This window comes from Hypomesus nipponensis, chromosome 18 (assembly GCF_054491055.1).
Source record: "Hypomesus nipponensis isolate SF chromosome 18, ASM5449105v1, whole genome shotgun sequence".
NCBI lineage: Eukaryota > Metazoa > Chordata > Actinopteri > Osmeriformes > Osmeridae > Hypomesus > Hypomesus nipponensis.
In genome coordinates, this window is record NC_140378.1 from 7,854,048 (window position 1) to 7,879,375 (window position 25,328).

At 42.2% G+C, this 25,328-nt stretch overlaps 3 protein-coding genes across 4 annotated transcripts; 2 read left to right on the top strand and 1 right to left on the bottom strand.

Moving 5' to 3' along the window:
* Nucleotides 1–4,390: 4,390 nt before the first annotated feature.
* On the bottom strand, nucleotides 4,391–17,084 carry c1qtnf12 (C1q and TNF related 12). The gene is made up of 8 exons (XM_084680603.1): nucleotides 16,534–17,084; nucleotides 9,271–9,372; nucleotides 8,951–9,062; nucleotides 8,291–8,472; nucleotides 7,387–7,495; nucleotides 7,207–7,300; nucleotides 5,919–5,997; nucleotides 4,391–5,772 (listed from the first exon to the last, which is right to left on the bottom strand). The coding sequence occupies exons 1-8, from the start codon at nucleotides 16,705–16,707 to the stop codon at nucleotides 5,674–5,676; spliced, it is 951 nt and encodes a 316-aa protein (XP_084536729.1). The 5' UTR covers nucleotides 16,708–17,084; the 3' UTR covers nucleotides 4,391–5,673.
* Nucleotides 17,085–18,447: 1,363 nt separating this feature from the next.
* Nucleotides 18,448–22,615, top strand: sdf4 (stromal cell derived factor 4). Of its 2 annotated transcripts, none has more exons than XM_084681296.1 (7): nucleotides 18,448–18,602; nucleotides 19,144–19,470; nucleotides 19,999–20,135; nucleotides 20,294–20,407; nucleotides 20,788–20,946; nucleotides 21,084–21,259; nucleotides 21,452–22,615. In XM_084681296.1, exons 2-7 carry the CDS (start codon nucleotides 19,157–19,159, stop codon nucleotides 21,626–21,628), a joined length of 1,077 nt encoding a protein of 358 aa, XP_084537422.1. In that variant the 5' UTR covers nucleotides 18,448–18,602; nucleotides 19,144–19,156; the 3' UTR covers nucleotides 21,629–22,615. The 2 variants fall into 2 exon arrangements, with proteins under 2 accessions (XP_084537422.1, XP_084537421.1); XM_084681295.1 differs by lacking the exon at nucleotides 18,448–18,602 and adding an exon at nucleotides 18,611–18,794.
* Nucleotides 22,616–23,164: 549 nt separating this feature from the next.
* On the top strand, nucleotides 23,165–25,328 carry LOC146251851 (coiled-coil domain-containing protein 42-like). The gene is made up of 7 exons (XM_084681297.1): nucleotides 23,165–23,356; nucleotides 23,461–23,566; nucleotides 23,696–23,800; nucleotides 23,934–24,134; nucleotides 24,299–24,520; nucleotides 24,682–24,846; nucleotides 25,100–25,328. Exons 1-7 carry the CDS (start codon nucleotides 23,292–23,294, stop codon nucleotides 25,178–25,180), a joined length of 945 nt encoding a protein of 314 aa, XP_084537423.1. The 5' UTR covers nucleotides 23,165–23,291; the 3' UTR covers nucleotides 25,181–25,328.

The following is a 25,328-nucleotide window of genomic DNA, read 5'->3' on the forward strand; positions in this document are numbered from 1 at the left end:
ATCCCACCCTGGAGTCCAGACCAGAACACCTCCATCCACACTCCCCCCTATTCCCAGGAGACCTAAAACCCAGACCCTTACCCAGCTCCCTCACCAGCCCTAACTCCTGTCTCATCCCCCTCACCAGCCCTGACTCCTGCCTCAGCCCCCTAACCATCACCGTCCCCCTATCACTCAGGGAGAAGATAATGGAGGAGATTTGGCCTTATTAGTGCCATTAGTGCTATTCTGTGTCTAGTCATCAGTCTTGTGAAGAGGCACATCTTATTCTGGATGCTTGACATGTTTTTCGTAATGACCAAGCTTAGTGGCGCTACAGAAAGAGTTAGCTGGCTGGTGCCTGCCGACCCACAGTTGAGTGAAGTCCATGGAAGGCTGTATTGGTAGAGATCTGAATAATCTATCCCCTTTTCTCACTGGACAGTCAGACAGTTAGTCTTTGGCACCGCAATGACTATATGCCATCCATATGACTCTGGAATGACCACTTAAAGCTGTTTCGAGAAATACAGATTTTAATGCTAAATTCTGAGTCTTCCTCAATTCACCTTCCTCTTCAACTGTTGAGGCCACTCCTCAAGTGATGTGTGGAGACAGTCCTTTTGGAACAATAGCTTCCACCGAGGAGGAGGGAACTACCCCTTTGTTAGTGAGGGTTTTTATAAACTGGACAGTGTATTAATAGCAAATATGTTGCAATTAAAGTTATGGTTTAAATGACAGCAGAGTAGAGTTAAGTGATATTGATAATGAATAAGATTTCAAATGAATCAAATCCATTGCAAGGCAAACATGTCACATAATGACATGTCACCTACTCAATGATTATTGTACATAGGAGAAAGTGAGAAAAGGAAAAGACCAAGGAGGAGCAGAAGTGAGCAAGAAGTAGCTGCTAGAGGAGAAGTCTAAGCTCGAGAATAATCCCTCACATTCCTCTTACCCAACACTTATCTGTAAGAACAACCAATATGGGCACTTCTCACCCTTACTTATCAACAACATTTGACTACCAATGCAACAGGAAGTTGCACAATGAGGTGTGAGAAACTATGCAAAAACTTAATCCAGCAACTCGAGTCTTTAACAGTAAGAATGGGAGGAGAGTGTCTCCCAGCCTACATCCATAACACAGAACTATCCTGTCATACGGTCGAGTGACATTGCTCATGCATGTTTATGACGCACAACAGGCACGTGTCGAACGTGCACAAACACAGGGATGGGATTGTGTAAACAGTCAGACAAGCCAAGTTCAGAATGGACACAATAGGTTTGAATGTCTCACGTCTTTGTGCAAATGACTCTAATTGTGACATCGATTCAGCGAGCTTGACATTCCTCTACCTCTTATGGTTTTGCTGCTATGTGTCTTGGAGCCTGGGGAGCCATTAACACGATATCAATCTCCCAGATGGCTCCAGTTTGGGCCTCCGTGGGCTCCCGGAGTGAACCTGCTGTCCGATGCAGGGACTCCCCAGGGAGGTGGGCATCAGGACAAACAATTAGTGCCAATGACAGATCCATGTCAGACGACATTTGGTAATTAGGGGAGCGTTCTGAAAGACACTCTTGTGTTCCTATGTCCTAGAGTCTCCTATTTAGATCTAGGAGTCCCTCTCCTTTTCCCAGTCCCAGTCCCAGTCCCAGTCCCAGTCCCAGTCCCAGTCCCAGTCTCAGTCCCAGTCCCTGGCCCTGTTATACTGGAGCTGGGAGTTGGGATGGTCCTGTGTCCTCACACAGCTTCTGCATGTCTGTGGCCACAGTTAAAGAGGCTTGAGTTTATAGGAGGACAAAAACAAGACATGATGGAACAGCACAATTGAGGACCCTTGTGTGAATAAATGAAACAGTAAATACGTCTGACAGATGTGCAATTTGAGAATCAAATTATAGAAAATTACTCTTGAATTGCTGTCTGCTTCAAAACTGTGCTTGTCTTGGAAAAGAGATGTGAAAAAGATTATTAAAATGAAGATGGGACACGATGCACAGACTAGGCAGTGACGGCTGTGCAGGCTGTAAATGCTTTTTAAGATTTTAGAGAAACCTCAGCGTTTTAAAGAGTGAAATTTGGTTTTTCAACCGAACCAGCCAATTAAGTCTGAGAAAACTCAGCAGAGAATGAGGTACTAATGAACATGTGGTAGTGTGTTGGTTGATATTTTGCCACCCGTCTCCATCCACAGCAAGGTTAGGTTTCTATGAACTACACCAGCACAATCAAAAGCCCTCCTATGACTTGTCTGCTAACTGACTGACACAGGCAGACAGACAGAGAGGTGCTGTTTGCAGAAAAATGTCTCAGACTCCTGGTGGGTTCTGGAAGTTTCCCAGGAGTCTCCAGGTCTGAGGAACTGCCCTTATGTCGATGCGTTTGCTGAGCAGAATTTATAGGAAAATCAATTGTTGCTTACAGTCTGTGTACATTGCTCCTTCCAAATATTCACTGAGCTGCTCATTGTAACATAATCTAGGAACCATGCTGTCTGTGACAATAAAAAGAAGGAAGAAAAATATAAAAGAAAGTGAAAGGAATAAAGAGTAGTCGATCAGTACAGCATGTTTTCTCTCCATTGCCTTTGTCTGGAACACATTCCATTTTCCTGAAACGACAAGACAAACGGTTGGAGTGGTATCCTGGCAACCGTTTTGTTTAGGGCGGTCAGGCTTGGTATCAGAAGGACCTGGACTCTGTGGAGTTGTTTGGAGTAACTTAGGTTGCCATGAAAAAATGCAAAGCATGCTCAAAACATAATATACAGGAGCTGGGCGTCAGAGAGAGTCTCTCTGTCTAGGCTGCTCTCCACAGGTAGCCATGTTTGGAAGTGCTGACAAAGGGGGGAGAAACACAGGGAGCATGGGGATGGAGTTCTGGGATGGAGTCCCTCCAAATGACACGTCCTTCACATTGTTAAACTGAAATTCAGCTCATCCCTTTCGGGTATCGTGTGATTGCATGTGATGAAGACCATGTTGAAACTGTTGGCGGAAAGTCGTTGCTTTCATCAAGCCAAGGTCGAAAAGCCTCTGTTCCACTCATGTACAGCTTGTTGAATTGATCATCACCAATAATATGATGACAGACGGTTTGAAGGTTGTTAGCAAACTATAATTTAATCTGACAACAGCTTTAATCATGTAGTGTTGGCAGTGTGACTCAGTTAACTACTTTGTCATTTTGGGATCCCTTTGAGTCCTGACAGTCTGTCCAGATGAGGTTCTGCTGTGGCCATCATGCTATAGGCCAGTCACCAGGGAGGAGGAATCTGCTCATTAAATCCTCATTAAAGCTATGCAGCCCAACTATGCTGGTTTAAACAACTCAAGGAAGACAGAACTCACACGTTCACAATGGGGCCATTCATAGAAGTTCACTTCTCTGGAGGAAAGGGAGAAAAAACAGTTGCTCTTAGCATTTGGGCAGATGTAATTGCGATCACTCAGCTCGTCTGATGCTGATAATGGGGCAATGGGAAATTCCTGTCAGGGAGTCATGGAGCAGGGCGGTTTCGCAACCGCTTTGGCAAGCCCTGCGCATACAACGCCAGGGCAGTGAATGAGTCGCGACATGCTCACATAGCTGTCATTAAACCCTTTTTTGCACATAAGACAATCAAAACCCTCAAAGTATGTCTCATGCACTTTGTTCTAGAGCAAGGAAGACATGATGTAGAACATTACCTTTCTGTCATCTGTCTAACACATTTGAACTGACAGTAGTTTTTAGCTAGTTGTTTGACTTTGGAGTGGGACAATTGGATGAAGAGTGACCTTAAGCATGGTATTTCAGCCATTGGCCTTGAGACAGAGGCCTTTGCACAATAGCACATTTAAGATTTGTATTACATTTGAAGATAACTATAGTTCATGCTCTGTGCCTTGTCATGACATGGATCAGTCAGTTGCAGTAATGCCATGAGCTAGGGCGCAGTCAGCACGTGGACAGGAAATACTCAGACCAACTTACCCTGGGTACAATGTGTGGCACTTTGTGTCTCAGCAATGTGTTCATGAGCAGGGCCTTCATCTAGCCATTCAAGCATTGATGTTAACAAGCTCCTACAGGTGCCTGGACAGGCTTTTGTGCAATGGAGGCTAAAAGCTTCTTATCAGTGCCTTGTAATACAAAGACCACCCAGGACAAAATAAAAAGTATTATCACTGCATTATATGGCTGGCATGTCATCATTCTTTAATGTATTTATATGTGCTTTGGATGTAACTGTTTCATGAGAAAACAGATTGGACATGACAATAAATTATATGCAAACAAAAGTTGTGTCTATCACCAACTTTTCTTTGGTGCATAGGTTAGTAAGCAACTATTTTTCCTTTGGCAACCTGCCAGAGTGAAGGAATTTTAGGTATTTTTTGTCATTTCTGCTACATAAATATGGGAATATATTTACATTTACATTTATTCATTTAGCAGATGCTTTCATCCAAAACAACTTCCAGGAGAGAGCTTTACAAAGTGCATAGGTCTATACTATATATACTTATTGCAACTAAAAGCATATACTGAGTGACAACAGATATAGGACCCTTTATTTAAAATAGTTTAATTTTGATAGTACAATATCAAAAGACCTAATGAAAAAAATATAATCAGAATGAGATATGACATTTAATTGGTATTCATATGGTCTTAATACTCTTTCTCATATATATTTAAGTTCAGACGAGGTATAGGCTAAGTTCAATCGTTTTTCATTAAATATGTGGATACACAGAAACATAAATACCAAAAACATTCAATTTAACAGCTTTTAGTTAAGTATTACTAGAGAATATTTAATCATAATTTACAGACTACTTCATTGACTGTGCTAAAAGAAACCAATATTAGAAAGGCACCATAATACTCATCATGGTGTGTGTTGATGGATCCACTTAGCATAGCCAGTGTTTAGTACTGAGCTTGTTCGAGTCTCCTGCGTTCATTTTATTCAGTCAGCTCACGTACCTTCCATAGCTGTATACTTGACAACTGTAGGCTATACTCATTTTCTAAATGCAATAACACAGAAATAACATGTTTCAATAGATGTCATAACACAGATACCTCTGATAACCCATACAATATCCACTGAGCATATTTGTATTATCCAGTGTAGTCACATAGTTTGCGTACCATAATTAATGACTAGGGATTGATGAAATGATAAACCCTTTATATGCAATAACTGCTGTATACAATGAATTTGGGTTCCAATCCAAACAGATAAATACACAGTTACACTATTACGCTACACTGCACATCCATCTATGTGACGATCAGTGCAAAGTCTGTAAGGGCACAGATAACAAAGCATCATAACTGGGCATGTGATGCAGAACAACCGTAGCTTGTCAAGGTTCATGGTGTTTGAGGAAGAAAATGAAATCCACTGTCTTGTCCATCAGATTGTTCTGTCCTGAAGTGAAACTCTTTTGGCCAATGATACTGCAGTTAGGAATATACAGAGTCTCAGTCCTCAAACTTTCAGAACTGTCCTTTCTCCATTTGCCAAAAGTTCAGAGGCCACATTGCCCAAGACTAATGTCAGCAGCCATCTTTCCAATCTCTCATGTTAACGGTGAGAACGTCAGTTAGTCGTCAACTGAGATACAGCAGGCCCAAACAGAATCTTTGTCCGGAGTCCTTGTGGCCCCTGGTGAGAGGTGAGGCTATACGCCCAGCAGCATGCCCATGAAGTCAGAGCCATTCTGTATTGTAACGGATGCCCCAGCTGCATTGTCCACAAATATTGAGGTGTACTGTCCCGCCTACAGAAACAAACTTTTAAACATAGCAGAGCACACAGTCTTGTGCAGTGGCATTGGAAAGGACGCCACATCATTGCACAGCATAATTTAAATTATGAATTAAAGTAAACTTTGAGATTACATTTTCTTAATTTACTGAAACTTACCTGAAGTTCAAGCAATCCTTGCACATAGACTGTAAATATCTTGCTGTTGCTTTCTAATCCAACAATCATTTCCAATGACCTACATTTGATCCAATGCAAAAACAATGGAAAATCAATGTCAGCTGTGCAATAAAATTTATTTACTTGCATGTTAAATATGTTATGGTATATTAATGTGCAAAAGTTTCATTCTGAGGGTGTTTTTCTGGTTTGAGGACAGAATGATCTGCCATGAAGTCTGTAGACTGTAGTTATATTGCTGTAGGGTTAGGGTTCATCTCACAGGCCAAACTGAAAGCATTGGCTCCTGTTTAAATGAAATGCTGCATTTTGGGGGCGAATCAATCATGTTTGTCTTCACTCTAACTGCCATTGCAATGAGCCTCGTTTTACATTCTCCACATTTTCATGTGTGGGAGTACCAGACTGAGTGGAGCTTTAGCTGGGAAAGCAAAAACTGAGCTCACTTTTGGGTTAGGCAAGCCATCATAATTGTATTATTGATGTGGCTCTTTCATAATACTATGCTTCAGAGGGATATTTTGGTTCTCTACATATATTTTAATGTTTGGAAGCAGTTCATGTCTTTATGTCAGCAAAATATGCTATCACAATATGGTATGCACAGACGCACAAAACAGATTTTGATTGCTTTTCCGCCCGTTATTTACATCCTGTGTGAGATTGACATTCATTATATGCCTCACACATCCCAAAAAGGGCATTTATGTTGTATGTCCCGTCGAGCATGGAGCAGCATGGTGTCTGAAGGGTCAAAGGTGAGTCTATAAAGATTACTGAGGCGACAGGGACCAGAACAGGGTGTCAACAGTTTCCTTTAAAGACCTGCTACACTTTTACACAGGAAATGCCTAACTGGTTCCACACAAAGTATAACAGACAACATGTTTAACAGATCATAAATACTTGCAAAAGTAACACTGGCATTAAACACAGTAAAACTGCAAACAACATGGATTGAAAGACAGATTGTTATAGAGAACCTCAACCGCAAACTAATGAGAAACATAATTAACTAACTTGGACCTGATCTGGTGGATAGTGCAATGAATCAGTTCTTGTAATTGAAACAATCCTCATTCAGTTTAGTTCAATAAAATGGATTTTACATGTTGCACAAGCCAGAACAAACCAGAACCACATGTTTTTTGTATGCCAAGGTGTCAAAGTGCACCAGTATATGGTGAATTGGAATGAAGGACTAGACATTGAAGGCTTTGTTCAATCTTCAAAGTAATTCTACTCAGCACAGTAAGGGCATACTCACGTGTACCGGTGGCACAGTGACTCGATACAGATCAACACTCGAATATTGTCCCTGGCTCTGAGTTGGCTTTTGCTCCTCTTCACCTCATTGTGGTCTGCATGGAGAAAACAAGAGAATCCATCACTGATCAAAAGGTCAACCATTTGATGTTGCCAGTGTGAGCTAGTAAGTGTTACTCACCAATATGAACGTTTGCAGAAAACTGGTAGATGCCTGTGACTGGAGCAGTGAATCGTCCAGTGGACTGGTCCATGCCCCTGCCTCTCAAGAAGGCTCCTTTAGCAGGTGGCTGGAGGAACAGAGGGAATTTATATAAATGTATAATTTATCTGATCTTTTTATCCAAAGCAACATATGGGGTATTTGAACTTGGGATCTCTTAACATGAAGTCAATATGTATACCACTGAGCTACTGTATACTCATCCCCATAGTTCTAGATAGTTCTACTCAGAGTTTGTTGACATATAAACAGGTTACCCATCTTATATTTGTAGAACTAACAACTTAAATGAACATTAAACATATTAAAACTTCTTGGAAAAAGTCATTTAAACTTAAATTGTGCATGGTAAACATTATGCTGGTAACAGCATATTAATAACATCTTACAACAGAGTAATAACACTATTCCTGGTGCATGTCTAAGTGTACCCATAATGCCTTTTGCCTTGACAGACTGTCCCAGGGCATAGTAGTTCTTCCACTACAGCATGCTGGTTCAAACAGTGTCTATTTTTGTCCTCTCTAGACCCTATTCCAAGTAACAGACAGAGTGCCTTTTGTATGCTGCCAAAAAGTGATGTGGAGCAATGAAAATGTAGATATTTTTGACCATACAGCCTGTTTGAGACGGCGTGGTGCTGCTATGCTTGTGCCAGTGACCGTGATGGGATGATCCCCTCATAATTCCTTCATTCTTATAAACAGTGGATACAGCCAGAATCATTTTGCAAAGACAGCTAAAGGAAGAGGTGAATCAGCAGAAACAAGGCAGATACATAACAAGAACACTGAGGGACACACAGAGAGGGAAACCTAAAAGAACTACTCGTAAATGTTTCCACTGTTGCTAGTAAACGTACTGTCTGGAAGTTCTGCAGCTCCAGCAGGGTCTTCTTGTCAACAACCACAGGTCCCTTCAGCTTGCAGTGGAAGGCCTCTTCTATCCTCCTGTAAGAAGCCAGCCCTTCCAGGGCCATGAAGGCTGTGGGCAGCTGGCTGGGACTGGTCTGTCTGTCCACGGCTGCTCTCCTCTCTGTAGCCTCTGGGTTAAACACACAGGTACATGCACAGTCACCTAACTGCCACCGTTTTAAAAACATGGTCTCTATCCCAAGGGGTAGGGCAGCACGATATGCTATATGTTCTTCAATACAAAACCAAACTGTAAATCTAAGCTATTCTGTTACTGTAATTAATGGCTAGGTTAAAACAGTGTGTAGGGTTACTCTAAAATAAATTACTACAAAAATAAATTTGGCTAGGTGTACACTTGGTAACCTTTTCTTATAATTACGGCACATACAGTACACCAACATACACTGTAGCTCCAGAACACCTTCAATTAACTTTGTAGAGATTACCTAGATTAAGGGTATGACATACCTTCTAGAAAATTGTTAAAAGCAATCCCATTACATCACCTTCGTCTTGTACATAAAGCATGTAAGTCCTCCATTTTGTTTCATGTGCAGGAGTTTACAATCAGCGTTCTAGCAGAAAAGTTAGTGACGTCATCTTACCTTTGATCATCTCTTTGAACTCCTGCAGCAGGACTTCCTGGGTGACCTCTGCCCCAGGGGAGCCAGGAGGGCCCTGGGGCCCTGGGGGGCCAGGAGGACCAGGAGGCCCAGGCTGGCAGAGAGGGGATGGACACAATGCACGGCATGAAACAGTCCACAGAATGGAACCTGTTTTATTACTAAGTCTACTAAACAAATATAGAAATGGGAGCAGAGCCCTTCACCTAAGTCAAGTGAGATAACCAGACTTCAGTTCGTGATCATAAAACTAGAGTGTAAAACAACGTTTTGGATCAGATGAAGACGGCTGCAGTATTTACCAGGGGTCGTTTCTTGCGACACTTCCCAGGAAAGTTGCCGACGGGTCGTTTGACAAAGTCCATCCATGATCCCAGTGGGTCAACCCTTTGGTTGTCAGGTACCTGGATCCACAAAGAAGACAGAAACAATCCAAAACTTTAGATCCAAGTAACAAGTTTACAGGGTGTGTTGCTAAAGTAACAAGTTGAAAGGACTAATGTAAGCCCCACTATGGGATAGTGCTAGATTAGTGTGGAGTGAATAACTTATGTAGAAGACACATCCTAATTGCAATGAAGCAGGATTTATATGCATGTGTCTCATACCTTCAATATCAATGGCTCTTTGAGAAGATTGCTAATTGCAATATTCATCAGATATTTTAGACTTGAATCATTTGGCCAACTGGCAAACAATGCAAAGTATTGTACCTACCGAACTATGACTCATAATTTCTGCTGATAGACCATCATTGGAAAGTCTTGCCTAAAGATATTATGAAACGGTGCCAGAAATCCAGTCAGGTCAAACTCTCTTTCTTTCTCTCGCCTTCACTGTCTACTGATGTCCCAGACAGAATAGATTTTTTTTGTGCTTTAGAAAACCTTGTTCAGTCACTTTTTCTCTCCACTAGACTTTCTGCTTATTTTTCCTCTCTCCAGATAATTCACTCAGGTGCCACGTAAATTCTTATGTGTCCAAATAGACTTGGAAGAAAATAAACAAACCTTCTCAAGTGACTTTTTCAACAGATGAAAGTTTCCATGAGCAGTCTCTTCAAAAAGCATTTGTGGGTTGGATGCCATATTTTAGAGCTCAATTAGTACAACAGCATTGTAAAAAAAAAAACACATACCAACTCATTCAGACCTTCTAGAGGATCTTTTGGGAATTATCTGTAACCATATTCTCCAAATGTGGGTTACTTTCAAATCTAAGTTATTTGTACAGGTAGAATGTAACGTGTTGATGATACAATATAATATCTCCTGACAGCCTTACATGATCAAAGTGAAACAACCCTGTCATGTTTGAATGTAGCTAAACTTTCAAAACTAAATTCACACTGGCATTGTTTCATTTGGGGGAAAAGTTTCCAATAACTACAAATGACTTGAATCTTCCCCAAGTCCTTCCCCAAACATCAAGTGACTGTGGTTGAGATAGAAAGACAGATAAGGAAAAGCAGTGGAGGTGAGCTGTCTGAAATGGAATTTGTTTAGATTTGGCAAGAGGACATGGATCACTTATCTGCAAAACTAACATGGCCCTTTCTTCACAGAAAGACTTGCCTCTTGTTCAACAGCAACAGAGTCACTCCTTGTTTGTCTTTCAATAGGCCTGGAATAAAAAAAGTTGTCTTTTTTTTTCTTCTCTCCTCTTGTTCTCGCTGCCCCCTCCCTACCCTACCTCCCTTTTCTCTCGCTCCCACTCTCTCTTTGTCTGACAGCAGACAAAATAAACAACTTGAGTAACACAGTTCCTCCTGCATGCTGGATGTCTGTGTTGTTGTGGTGCTTTTGAGGCTTGGCAACAGATAAAAGGGAGACAGATTTTGTCAAGACGAAGATACTGTTACTGCATAATCCATAATCCTCCACATCTTTTCCATAACAGAGCCTTAGACACCTAATTGGTTACACTTTTGTCTTTGGTTGATGCCACAAAATGCTGGAATTCTATCTGAATTTTAAAATGTTTCATATCGACAAAGATTTGGCTGCTGTTCATATTTAGCTATGATACCTATAGGATGCTCTTTAAGAGTTGGATAGGGCAAATATCCATCAAACTGATTTGTGAGTATCCTCACAAAAAACCTATCTCTGACAATCCTACATGACTCAAGTGATACCCCTCTAACACTGACAGCCAGTGAGAGACAAAGGCTTCTATACTTTGGCTGCTAATCCTAAGGACTCAAAGAGCTACACATCTCTTCTGTTGATGTCATACATCATTGTCTGTTTTTCAGATGTCAAGCAACCCAAGTCAGCCCACACATGCGACTTATAATTATATACTTCAGCTATTCCCTGAATAATAATAAAAAAGTCCGCATTTCATTGCCAGGAAATCCTCCCCTTGTATCCCCTTGTATTGTTAGTACATGCCATTGTAATTAAATTATTAAAACTGTGCCCTAAAGGATTTTCTATGTTCAAGGAAGTTTGGTTGGCGAACAAGGTACAGTAATTATTGCCATTTCTTGAGCAACGAAATAAGAGTAATTATATAATAGCCAGGGTGGTTAGGGGCTATGTTTTTGCCCACTGTGAAGAAATGTATCTTTCTACAGCACTCAAGTAGACATGTAAAACAAAACTGACCATTGCAATACATTCAAGACGAAAAAAAAACGAGGATTCATTGTATGCTGGTGAGACGACCTCTACTGTGTTCTTCAAAGGACAGCATCAGAATCCATACATGCAGATGTGAAAACCATATTGCATGATGACACAGAAAACCTGTCAGAAAGGTTTAATCTGTCGTTGAGGGTTATTGAGGGTGGCACAAAGTAAACTGTGTCTTCACTCGCATACCTCCGTCTCAGCACATAGGACGGAGGAACAAAGTGAGCGGACGGCAGGTCGAGGTATCAGTCTGGGGCTGATGAGGAACACCAGTTCCTGTCTTTGATCAAGTCTGTAGTTGAGTGCCGCGCCACAGCTGTGTCTGTCAACATGTGTGAGTGCACAACGCCGTGCATTTGACTAGGAAATTGTGTCACATTCTCAAGGTGTTAAACTATGCGCGACTCACAAAACTCAACACTCGACGATACACTGGTTGTCTCATTGATGGTATGCAGAATACAAAAGATTTTTAAACAGTGATATACCTTTACATTATCATGCAATGATGTGACACTGACCTACAACTTAGACATCTGATTATCAAACATTGTTTGTAATGTTGTAAATCTGTAATAGAGGGATTTAAATATTGGTACATGCATCACTTCCTAAATCCAAAGGCTTGAATTGGAAGGAATCATTCCTATTGCATTGCCTTGGTTATGTAGTTTGGGAAAAGTAGGTTGATTTCAGCCGATAGAAGAGAAAATATCTCCATGGGGCACCAAGCAATCAAAAACACAGACACCACTGAATCACGTTTTAGGGTCAGTAGTGGATGCTGAAAACTCAGGCAGCCTCGGATTCTTTAGACCAGAAAAAAGGCCATGTCTGAAAACGCCACATCTGACTATCTTTGTCTTATTCTGTTATGCAACAGTGAAATATAGTTGCTTCTACCAACATTCGATGGCATGTGATGTTCACAGGTGAGGGTTTACCATGGGACAGGATGATAGAGAGCCCTCCCTAATCCCTTGTTTTTACATCGCCGTATTCCCTGTGCAGTCATCCATGCATGGGTAGCTGAGCTCTACAGCAGGGCAGGGCCGGGCCTCTCCCTCGCTCTCTCCTCAGATGGCAGGGTTCCCCAAGCTTCTGCTCCCTGCCTGAGCTGGGGAGGACCTGCTCGGTCTGCCAGCCGCCTGCATCCCCATTGTCAGGAATCCAGGCTTCGTTCCCCATGGATGCACTTCACAGACGCATATTGCCTTCAGGATTTAACACCCCACAACTAAATATGAGTAGACATGCGATGGGTTCCACCAGCACTGAATTGGCCTGCCTTCACTCACTTGTTGATGTCTAATCTCAGCAGGAAACCATATAAAGAAAACTCAATTTTTAGAGGTACTGTTCTGTGTATGTGTATAATATGTGCATTATGTATTCCTACATATGCAGCATCGTTTAGAAGGACACGCATGCTTAATATATAGTATTTACAAAGATTGACTTTTGCATTTCTGACTGTTCCTGAAAGTGAAAACAGATGAAGAAGAAAGAAACACAATAAAAATGTATTCGTGAAACCTGCAAGAAAATAACCCTCCCCTCCTCTCAAAATAAAGTAAATAAGCTGAAAGAAAGTCTGATTGACTTGAGACACCTGTTTGTGTACAAATTATAGCCTAGAAATTGTTGAGTTGGGTCCTCCTTTGTATATGTGGGAGGTAAACCAGGCTGTTAAACAGGCCTGTGGTTCCAGTTTCACATAAGGCTCAAAGCTATGGTTGGTTTCCATGAGGGGTGGAATTCTCCTGGTAGACATACTCATTAGTTGTTCCTCTTTTTATGTGCTTCATTTGTGGTTCTACGCACTGCCACAACGGTACAGTGACTTCAAATGTTTCTTGTTGAGTAGCACCAGGTTTATGAGGTAACACTTGCTCATTTACATCAGTGTGTATGGAATAGCATGGTAAAATACAAACATAAAAATGTTTTATTACCACACATTATCTAGTAGTATTTAGATACGTTTCTATCAGATATGCTATGCAAAATAAGTGCTGGGAATCTATGTTGTAGTGGTAAATGATTGTGGTTATTAAGACTCCAATGTGAATCAAAGGTGAAGGAACATGACCAGCACATGATACGCATCAGGCAAGATTAAGGGATTTCTATAAATCTGGCATCAATCAAAAGTTATTAAAATGAAAATAAATCCAAATGAAACAGGCCACTATGCCTGATGTGTAAAAAGGAGATGTATTTCTGGCACATTTAATGAAGCGCAAAGGAATATCCTCCTGACAGTTTATTTTACTTGCAGATTTCAGATGTAATGACAAACGATCGTTTATTATTGTTCAGATTTCAATGAGTTCAGTGATTAATCATGTGGTGTTAAATAAGCATGGCCCGTTTCGACATTCACACCATTAAAGGAGACAACATGGGTCTCCAAAACACACTCTCTATGTTGTGTTTCAGTCTCTGAATGAGTATGGGGGTTTGGACTTGGTGGGGAGGCTAAACTGGGTACACCTTTAGCCTCTGAGAGAGATGTGTCTGTGGCAGTGAGGCTGTATCCTGTGGGATCGACCCATTCCCCTGTGGTAGGGGCGCCAGATCAAAAAGGTCCTATATACCCCTGCATTAATCATCATTGTGGATGAGAGGAAGGGAAACACAAACCCTCCCTTAGGGCAGACCTTAGCCATTACTCAACAGGCTAGGCGTGATGTTTGACCTAACTGCCTCAATTACTGCCATCATAGAGGCCTCAGCTGAGATTTCTCACTATATCTCCCTCTCAGAAAGGAGGGAAATAAAACACATTTTGCATACTTATATTATTATCAGTTGCATGTTTTATGGCTAGAATATAATTAAACCCCACACCTTTCCAGTAAAACTGAAAATATTTAATCACGAATCCCAAAACTTCACTCAGTGCACCACTCCACACCTCACTATTGTGATCAATTTCAAATGGAAAATCTCTTGTGGAATGTAGTCTGCTGCACCCTGCCAACAGTCCACACTGGGGATATGCCAGATAGAAAATGAATGCCATCGCAAGTTTCCACTGGGCAAAAGAAAAAACATGTAAATGTATAAACCCTTGGTTTTCTTGAAAATACTTGTTTTATACCCTGCCAAGACAACTCCAATAATAAATTGTTGTTTTCTACAAGACATCATAGGTACAGATGTGTGAGGTGAGAAAATTGGGAAAATGAACTTTAGTTGGCACCATTAAGCAAAACATTACATGCAGTATACACGGTGTGTAGTCTCACTAAATTCCAGACAGAGCGGGGCTATGCAACGTACTGTATACATTTTCCAACCTTGAACAGGCCCTTCTTAACCTTTAAGATTTGAGCTTAAAAGCCAAGTCCTCATCAGAGGTGACAGTGTTTGGCAGAGACACTATCTGGCATAACATTGGGTCTTAGGAGTGATTATGTCATTACCCTAAGATTGTGGGAGACGAGATGAAAAGAATGTAAGTGAGGGGGGCACAGGGGGCTAATCCTTGTCGAGGTGTCCTCTTTCAGGACCCTTTCTATGGGGCTTTGTGAGGGGCTTACACGGCATGCTGCCCCAGTTTTCGGGGCCGCACCGCCCCTATCGGATGTCCCAGACACAGCGGAGTCAGACCGGCCTGTGAATGACAGAATCAATGGGCTGGGAAAAGTATAGCCAAAGGTCTTTAAATATCTACCCACCTAACTTTCCCAGGAATTACATCATGGCAGTAGGCCTGTCGAGCTGAGGGGGAAACTGCAGAAGGCTCGTGGAGGCAAAGACATCCCCTCTTGGGATGGGAGAGAGAAGTCAAGTCCCAACGGGGTGCAATCTGCAGCAGCCTGAGGGTTGACACAAGGTCATCCTTCATAGCCGCTGCTTTTACAGGGTGAATCAAGCCAAATAAACACTGCCATGCCACAACGAGCTGCAGAGCTCATGTGTTTTTAAGAATACAGAGATCACCTCATGGTTGGAAAAAAATGTTGGAGATGCTGCCAAGAGAACTGACCTCCAGAGACAACCTGAAGGAGTCAGGGAGGGAGGTTTGGTGTAATGGGGATGGGGCAGAAGGAGTCATTTGAGAATGCCAACCCAACGGGTGGGCTGAAAGCAAAACAAATAGCCCATGGAAACCCATACAAATATGAAACACCAGCAATATACCAATAAACAGCAAAGTCAAAGATCAAGTGTTGTTTTCAAAAAGGAAACTTTGTTGAAACCCAATTGTGCTTGAAAGCATACAGTGTGCATTCTTTTTTTCAAATATCAACAATTACATTTTTCCTTAACCTGACAAATCTTACAAACTACAGCTGCACAGTTTGATACGTATTCTGATCATGTGCCATACCAAGTTTTAGGAAATTACAATTGTCTCCATTTAGGTCACCCGCATGTGTCTTGATTCATCAATACTCCTTAAACATGATAGTCTGGAAAATTGGTGGCAGACACACATTGTGAGGACTAATTGATGCATTGATCAGTCTTTAGATGTGCACATTCCTGACATTCCTCAGGAAGTCATCCATTTAGTCTTTCACACATCTGAGACTGTTTCACTGTCTGAGGCTTGACCCATTAGGGCACACCTGTCCTACACTGGGTTAGGGTTAGAACATATCTTCTACTCGTACTGCAGTATCCAAGTGACAATGTCAACAAATATATCCCTACTGTAGTTCAGATGGGTAACATATGTTTGGATGAGATATTAGACACTTTAGTTTGATTTTAACTATGGCACATGTACTTTCATGAACAGGGCCAGAATACTTTTCATAAGGTATAACAAAATGTAGTACACATATATGAAATACAAAATAACTCTATTTCCCTAAAGATAACACCCATATGCATTCAGAGGATCACGTTGCACCAGGTCAGTTGCAAAAAGACACAAGTCATAGAGACTATGAAATATTCCAACCTTACCTTGGTGCTTCCACCAACTTCTTCACTGTTGGAGAGAGTAGCATTGAAAGTCTCAGTGTGCTGTGGGTTGGTCTCCTTTGGCCTCTTCCTCTCCTTCTTGGCATCCACCCCTTCCAGCAGGACACACTGAGTCCACAACACTGCAGCCACCACTGCCAGAGGCCCACACCACATCTTCCCTCGCCACCGAATCAACACGAGGATCCGTGCAGAATGATCTGAATCCTCTAAGGAGGATTGTGTTCTGTCAGACAGACAGAGGCTGCTGCCTGATGCCTGCTCACTGATGCAGAGATCTCAGTAGGGTAAAGGAGAGGGCTGCAGCTCTGAGGGTCTTTTGAGGGTCTGAGGGGGGCTGTCAGACTGACTGACTGACTGCTGCTGCTGTTGCTGCTCTGGTTCTGATGAGCTCTGAGCAAGCAGAGTGTTGCTGGGGTACCGCTAACTCTAGTCGGGAAGCCAGGCAGCTTACTCAGCTATGAAATGTCAAGTGGAATGGTCCCAAGGAATGACAGATCAGCGCAGATCTGACAGCAAATAAACCCATTAGTGAGATTTTTCACGCTTTCTGCTCTGTTGGGGGGTGAGGGGTGGGGGGGCACAAGGGGCAATGGGAGAGTTGGAGAGGAGGGGCGGTCGAAGCTGGGGGTGGGTGGGAGGGAGCCCAATGATAGAGATGGATAGTAATCCTCTCTATCCCACCTCTCTCTTGATGTTACTCTGGGCGACTGGTCTTCCTCACAGTACCGTGCAGTTGTTGGGAGAGGTGGGACATGCCATTCAGCATTCAATCTGTCGCTCCTCACATACGTTGCTCACAAGAGTGGAGAGAAAGGAAAAGTCCAGGAGCAGTTGGAGATGGTCCACTTTTCTCAGTCTTTGACCTTCTGTCTTCTGTTACAGGGTAAATGTGTTCTCAGCTCCAGAAAGAAACGAAGAAGTAAAAAAAAAAATCAAACTTCTCCGGCTTCTGGCCAATTGAACCAGTAGTACACGTCTCACTGGTTTTCATTCATCAAGTGTAAGAAAGTGCGCATTTTCATCTCAGAGAGCCCTGTTTGTATGTGAATGTGTGGTAGGTCCCTGCTTGCTCCGTTACACTCACTCTCCCTGTGCGTCTCCGTAAACTCCCTCTCTGTGACTGAGCTTACAGGAGGGCTCTGACTGGAGTTTTATCATCACCCTCTCTCCCTCCCTCTTTCTCTCTCCCCCACTCCATCTTCTCCCTACCCTTGCCTATATTTTTCAACAGTGAACTGGCAAACCCACTGGTTTGTTCAGCTCTGTTTTATCTCATAGATGAAATGCTCAGAAAGCTAGGGAGGTTCCTTGGAAGACAAGTTACAGTGTGTATTGGTGTCTATCTCTCACGTGTGAGTGTGTGTGACTGTCTCCAAAGTTGCCTTGTGTTTTAAGATCCAAACGAAATACGACAACTAATGTAGGAAAACGGACCGTATACGCATTGTCTTAACCTCTTATTTGACAAATTGCCAAGGATGAATTCCGACTGTTGCATGTGTTAGGGAGGAGATGGTTTTACTTAGCCTATAGGCCTACTTACGTTGTGTTGAAATACAAACTACTTGTAGCCTACAATAAATTGTTCGTGTCTGAAATATTATTATCCTTGATCAAATTGCGGCACATAATGATGCATGGTTTATTAAATAAAGGTAGGCCTATCAACAATGTCTTAACGACCACGATCACAAAACCCCCAAAGCCCCAAAACTACTACCAAGACTATTGCAGCTTTCTTCAATGGCCTCACTTTTTTATAAAAATACGTGAACAAATACACCTGATTATGGTATTGATTGAGAGCTCGGTAAAATAAGTATATAGTGCCACCCAGAGGTAAATAATAAAATGTATTGATGCCGGGCGACCTCACCAACATGGTGTTCGGACAAGCTCATTGTATTTCCTGACAGTACCACGTAGCATCCATCGCATCTGTCTGATTGGCACCGTTGCAGCACAGTTTGTGTGTCTTGTCATTTTTTTATAAGAACTTTAGACCGAAAAATATTACCTGCTGTGTTTACGCTCATTACACTTGGCAGGTAGGTGTATCCGTACAGGAACCTGAGGAAGCCACGTGTACAGGAACTAGTATAACACGGCTAAACGACAGTTTGCGTTTCTGGTTCAGTCTGTTGGGCTAATGCTAGCGACATAGCCTTTTTATTTATTTTTTATTGTAGCTATTTAGTGCTGTGTTCAGGGTTTTTGTCGTTGGAGTGTAACATTAGCAGGTAGGTTACCATTTATTTTCGAGTGGTCTGTTTTGTTCGCTACGCAGTTCAGTTCCTGTGACTTGACCAACAACATTAGCTGAGACTGACACAGCTGCAGTAGAGTAACCCTCCATAGCTACAGTAGACAAACCAGTAGAGCAAAGCAACGTAGGCTACATACAATCACTTATAAGTTCAGTCGTTATTTTTAATGATATGCAGCTAAATCCTAGACTCGAGATAGCTAGGCTAACTAGATTAGATACAACCCTAGCTAGCTAGCTAGCATAGCTGGGTTACTTATGTGACGTGTACAGTAACTGTGAGTTGGTTGATTTGAATGACCAAACGTACTTCCCCCCTTTAGGAAAGCAGTGGCGATGTATGTGTGGCGGAGAGCTTGGTGCAGGCAGCTTTTGGCTGTGTCCATCGCCCTTCTTACCTTGCTCCATACCATGGATGTCAATGCACGACCAGCAGTCAATATATCAGCATTGAAAGAAAAGAACCCCACCATCAAAGACGACAACGAGATTCTGCCCCCAGACCATCTGAATGGAGTTAAGCTAGAGATGGACGGCCACCTGAACAAGGACTTCCACCAGGAAGTGTTCCTTGGAAAAGAGATGGAGGAGTTCGAGGAGGACTCTGAGCCGAGGAAGAACAGGATGAAGCTGATGGATATCTTCATTAAGTAAGACAAGTTTCTCCTTGCAGATACATCAGTTAAATCATTTGTTATTGATGTTGTACCATTTAAAGCCACAGTGGAGGCATATTGGATGTGTGTTTGGATTGTCCACAACAACCTACTGCTGTGAACACTTTCCCAGTTTCACCCATGCTGGGGAATCAGAGCTTAAGTGTAAAGAAGGCAAGCTTGGGGTTTGATTTATAATGAGGAACAAATGGTCCATCATGTTGACTCTGATTCTCTAGTCTACGAAGACAACATGTATCTTTGTCAATTTACATTAGGCAAAGTAGGTTGGGTAAGAAAAGTAGATTTGGGTGCATAGCACAAAGAAGCCCTGTGTGGTCAGGGCATACTGACCCCACACACACACACACACACACACAGCTTACAACTATTCACAACCTGACACGACTGATTTAGACTGGCTCTGATGTATTCCAGCCCTCCATCCCAGAAAGCTTTTTAGGTATCGATTTGAAGGTATTGATCCGGCTGGTTTGAACAAGCTGCTCCTCTCACCCCCAGGGTGGACTTTAACAAAGACAACAGTGTCAGCGCCAAGGAGATGCAGCGCTGGATCATGGAGAAGACAGAGGAGCACTTCCAGGAGGCCGTGAGGGAGAACAAGTTGAGCTTCCGTGCGGTCGACCCAGATGGAGACGGTGAGGGGATCACTCATCACATGACCGTCCATATGGCTCTGCTGAGTTAGCCCCGGTACCAACACTCAGCTCCTCAGGCCCAGCCTGGATTGGACCACACAACAGCCAAAGCCCAGATGTTAAGTTGTGCATTTACTTTTTTTTTTCTTCAACGGCAGGTCATGTGACGTGGGACGAATACCGGGTCAAATTCTTGGCCAGCAAAGGATTTAACGAAAAGGAAATGGCAGAAAAAATTAAGAATAACGAAGATCTGAAGGTGGATGAGGAAAGTAAGTTCACAACACACATCTTCTTTTTGTTCATAGCCTGTATATTATGTAAGATTTATATAAATAGTAATGCATTAGTCTGTCCAGAGGATAGTTTTGCCTACTATTGTGAATAGACTGGCCTAAGGCAGTCCAGAACACAGTATTAGCTATCGGTGTTTGGATAATCCAAATGATTTGATATTGTAGTTGAGATGATAGTATTGTTGCACTGTGTCCAGTAAAAAAAATCAAATATGTGCTTGGCTCTAACCACCTTCCTTTTAGAACGACCCACTTCTGGTCCTTGATCATCTGCTCTGCCTTCTTTTGTTTACCGTTTGGATCGAAGGCTGTTACATGAATCAAATGTACACAAGTGATGTGATGTGTGTGTGCAGCTCAGGAGGTTCTGGAGAGCCTGAAGGATCGCTGGTTCCAGGCTGACAACCCCCCAGCAGACCAGCTGCTCAATGAGGACGAGTTCCTGTCCTTCCTGCACCCCGAGCACAGCCGAGGCATGCTCAAATACATGGTCAAAGAGATTGTACGCGACCTGGGTAATGCCTACTCTTTCTTATGAGTTTGAAGTCTCTTCACACCCTATGTTCCGTGGGTTTGCCTTGGCAAATGAATAAGGTAGAAGTAGTAGGTAATGCTGTCTGAATGCAAGGTGTGTGTTGTTTTGTGCTGGCAGATCAGGATGGTAATAAGCAGCTGACACTGTCAGAGTTCATCTCTTTGCCCATGGGCACTGTGGAGAACCAGCAGGCTCAGGACATTGACGATGACTGGGTCAAGGAGAGGAAGAAGGAGTTTGAAGACGTCATTGATGCTAATCATGATGGCATCGTTACCATGGAGGAACTTGAGGTATTACTGTCTTAAAGAATAGGTTGACGCTCGAATAATGAATAAAATGGGCACTTATGTATGTGAACAATGACTACATTTGGGATCTAATGTGACAAGGGGTTTTGTGTATATTAGAATTTCAGATAACTCATCCGTCCTGTCTTTCCTGTTATTCTGTTCATCCTTGTGGGTTTAATCCTACTTGTTTAGGAGTACATGGACCCTATGAACGAGTTCAATGCGCTGAATGAGGCCAAGCAGATGATTGCTGTGGCTGATGAGAACCAGAATCACAACTTGGAGCTGGATGAGATCCTCAAATACAGTGAATACTTCACTGGCAGCAAGCTCATGGACTATGCTCGCAATGTACACGAGGAGTTCTGAAGACAAACGATCATAAAGAATCCCCTTCCCTGTCCCCTTGTCCAACTGACAGGCTGGGGGCATCCTCCCGAGTAAGACTCGCCTGTCTTACTGAATGGAAAATCTCAAGTGTTGGGATGTGCTAGTGTGCAATTCTGTGTGTTTTTAAAGCCTTGTTCCCCATGCCTCCCCCTCCACTGACTCTAAGGATAAACGTCTCTCATCTCCAGACTGTCAGTTAGCCATGCCATGGTCTGCCTTCTGTCTGCAGTTGGATTGCCTCTTACGGAGAATAGTTTGTTGGGAATTCGGTGCATTCAAGACACTGCGTCACCTTCATAATTCATTTGTGTTAATATATCGTGAACTTTATGTATATGAGGAATTGGAAACAGATACAATTATTTCCCCCACTAATGCAGTAGCTCATGGATAGGACTTGCACAACTATTTTTTTGTGTTGTAGAAACTCAGTTTTTACTGAAAACATCCAGTGACGATTAAGTTTGTGTAACTGCAAAAAAAAGAGAGCAATGTACATACCTTAGTGTATTGAATTTATCTTCTCACCCTTTAATGTGTGTCAAATGGGGTCACAAAATGTATGCTGCTGCAATGAAACAAAAAGTGATGCAATTACAGGCATACACACAGAGTATACAACTGAAGCACAATTCTTTTGAAACCACTCGAAAGCCTCATTATTTGGGAAGCATTTCACTTTGGTGTTATTGTAAAGTTGCTGTGGCATGGCCTTACGGATGTTCTGGTTCTGTTATCCGTCCTGCTCTCGTTGTCTGCCCAGGATAGTCCAGCTCATCATAATTTAGGGGAGAATCACATCCAGTAAGGGGGGTTCACCCTTCTGCAGAATACATTTGCTAGTTCAGTTTAAATATTTAAGGACACTTAATATATTTTGGACCGTGCATTGAAGAATATACACAATTAAGCTAAATCAGTGCTGCATTGTTTTGAATTCCAACAATAAACACGTTTTGTTGAATAGCTTATTTTATCATTCTTTCTAAATTTACGAATGCTATTAATGCAAATCGTCATTTGCGATGAGTTCAATGGAAACTGATGAATGAGAGTGAATATTATCAGTGACATTCAAACATAATGATGGCTTTAAGATGATGCCTACTGGCAGACAACAGCTTTAGTTGTAAATGGCACAGTGTGGTATGCAATTATCTTTCTTTTCACTTAAAATGGAGTAATATATAATTTATTTAGATATCCAGGTGATGACACATTGTGCAATTTACTATTATTGGTGAATTCATAACATGTTTTGTGGTTTATTTCTGTTCCCAATCAATTCCTGCCATATAAGTACTTCTGTTTGCTGTGCTTGGACAGTTCTGTAATCTGCATTCCTCAAATGTTGCATCGTAATAACCTGTGGAAATATTTTGTTACTACATTAAAGCTTAATCTGCTGAATCTAACACAGCTTTATATATTGTACTCCAAGTGGACTAAAAAGCTCTGTCCTCCTGTGTCAAGTTAATTTATTTTCAGCATTTACACAGTTCTAATTAGTTAAACTATGGTTGCTATGAGACCATTATTATTTTATAAGTCAAAATTCTATTTCCATTCTATGGCCATTTTTGTAGAAGGCCATACAGAATAATATTTTTGTTATCTTTATTTTATAATACAGCTCATCAACATGTCTGTAAATTTGTCCGAATATTTTAAAAGTTATTTTGGGGAGAACCTTCGTGACCAGCTGGTGTAATTATACTTTTTGAATGCGCTGTATTACTGCTTTTCTTTCCAGAAGCACAATGCCTATAACTGTAATGGATGTATATGGTTACCATTTTGTGTTTTGACAGAAAGTCCAAGTCTTTTGGAGGTGAAATTCTGGCACCTTCTTCCCGTCTGCTGCAGAAGACACGGGAGGCCAAGATAGTCCACAATGCCATGAATATGCAAAAAGAGGTCATACCATACTCATCTATGCAATCCCTGGTTATACCACAGGAAATAACAAAACTAGCATATCTTAACTGTGATGATGTCGTGTTCTCCACCCATATCCATTAATGTAGCATTTTGCTGGTTTTGCAGGACTTTGAGTCTACCATTAGAGCCCTCAAAGTCCGCAAGAAGGAGCTCAGAGAGAAGGAGGATCAGATGAAGGAATACTTGCAGAAATTTGACAACTTTCTAAAGGTATTGGGATCAGTACAACCATTCTAGCCGAAAGCCAGTTAATACAAGGTTATGAAATAACTGCTACTGCTACCTCTAGTCCTCTACCATCTCTATTATCTCATCTTTATCTGGGACATCACCCTCTGAAAAGGACAATGAGGTGAAGCGCTGTCGCGCTGTGAAGAAGGCGGGACGGGAGAGAGAGCTGACCAATCAGAAGCAGGCGGACCTGAGGGCCCTCCAGATGGATGTGAAAGCTCTTGTTGAAGTGAGAGATAGTCTGGAGGAACGAGTCAAGAAAAATGCCATCTACCCCCAATATCTACAAAAAGTGGTACAAGCCAGTGAGCAGGTGGGTCACTTTAGGTAGGGCCAAGACAATTTTGGTAAACTGACTTTGACTTGGAAAAATATGTAGGAATTAGGTAACAGATGTGTTGAACATGTGAGGGTGTGGTATTGACCTATATGCCACAACCAATTCCACACCTGGTGGATTCTCGTTTGCCTTCGTAGTTTCAGGAGGTTCGGCAGGTGATGTCACGCTATGACACTCTGATGCTGACCCGAGAGGACCTGGTCCACACCACCCAACAGAACCAGGACAACACAGAGAACTCTAGGACCCAGCTAGCTCGCTACATGGAGCAGAGCCACGACACCCTGCTGCACTACAACAACACTCTAGCCCAGCTTCAGAGCCAGCTGGACAAGGCTCGCGCTGAGGGCATGATCTGGGTGAGAATCACAGTCACCATTAACCCATGTTGACAGATTGAATGTTCCATGGAGAGATAGTTTACTGATCTTTTAGATACTTTATCTACACAGGATCTGCTTTCTTCTGGTTGACTGAAATCTTGGCCAAACTGAAACAATGCCTACTTCTTTATGGATAGGAATCAAGATGGGCCCACATACAGAATACAGCTGCCAAGAAGACGCTGCTGTTGGGTACAATCAAGATGGCTACCCTGAACCTTTACCAGAGTGTGTGCAAGAGGAGCAAAGACAGTGGTGAAACACCTGTAGCCCCAGACGACACACTCAAACAGCTGGATAAGGTACAGTTTACTGTGTACAGAAAAGAATGCCCTTATTGGATGGTAAAGTGGCAATGGACGAACACCAGATCCACACTGAGGATATGTCATTACTGATAACATAATGTGTAGCAAACAATGTCATATTCCCTTCCTACTGTGTGTCTTTCTAGTGTGTAGTACTATTTTTGTATACCTTATAATTTAGGAAATGTATCATCCTGCTAGATAACCTAGCATGTCTCTGTGGTTTGGTTGTCCTCGTTCCTGACAGATCCAGAGCTTCCTGGTTGATCTGATCTCCATCTGGGAGGAGGTGAGCCGACTGGACCAGCCAGGCGCCGGGCACCGATGAAGCCTCACACACCCCAAAGTTTTCCTTGTCCATGACACTGTTTTGTATCAATGAAGTACAGACTGATTTTACTACACTTTTCACACTTTCAAAGATAACATGTACCCTTTTCTTTGCTTCAAATTAAAAAGAGATATTAAGAACATTG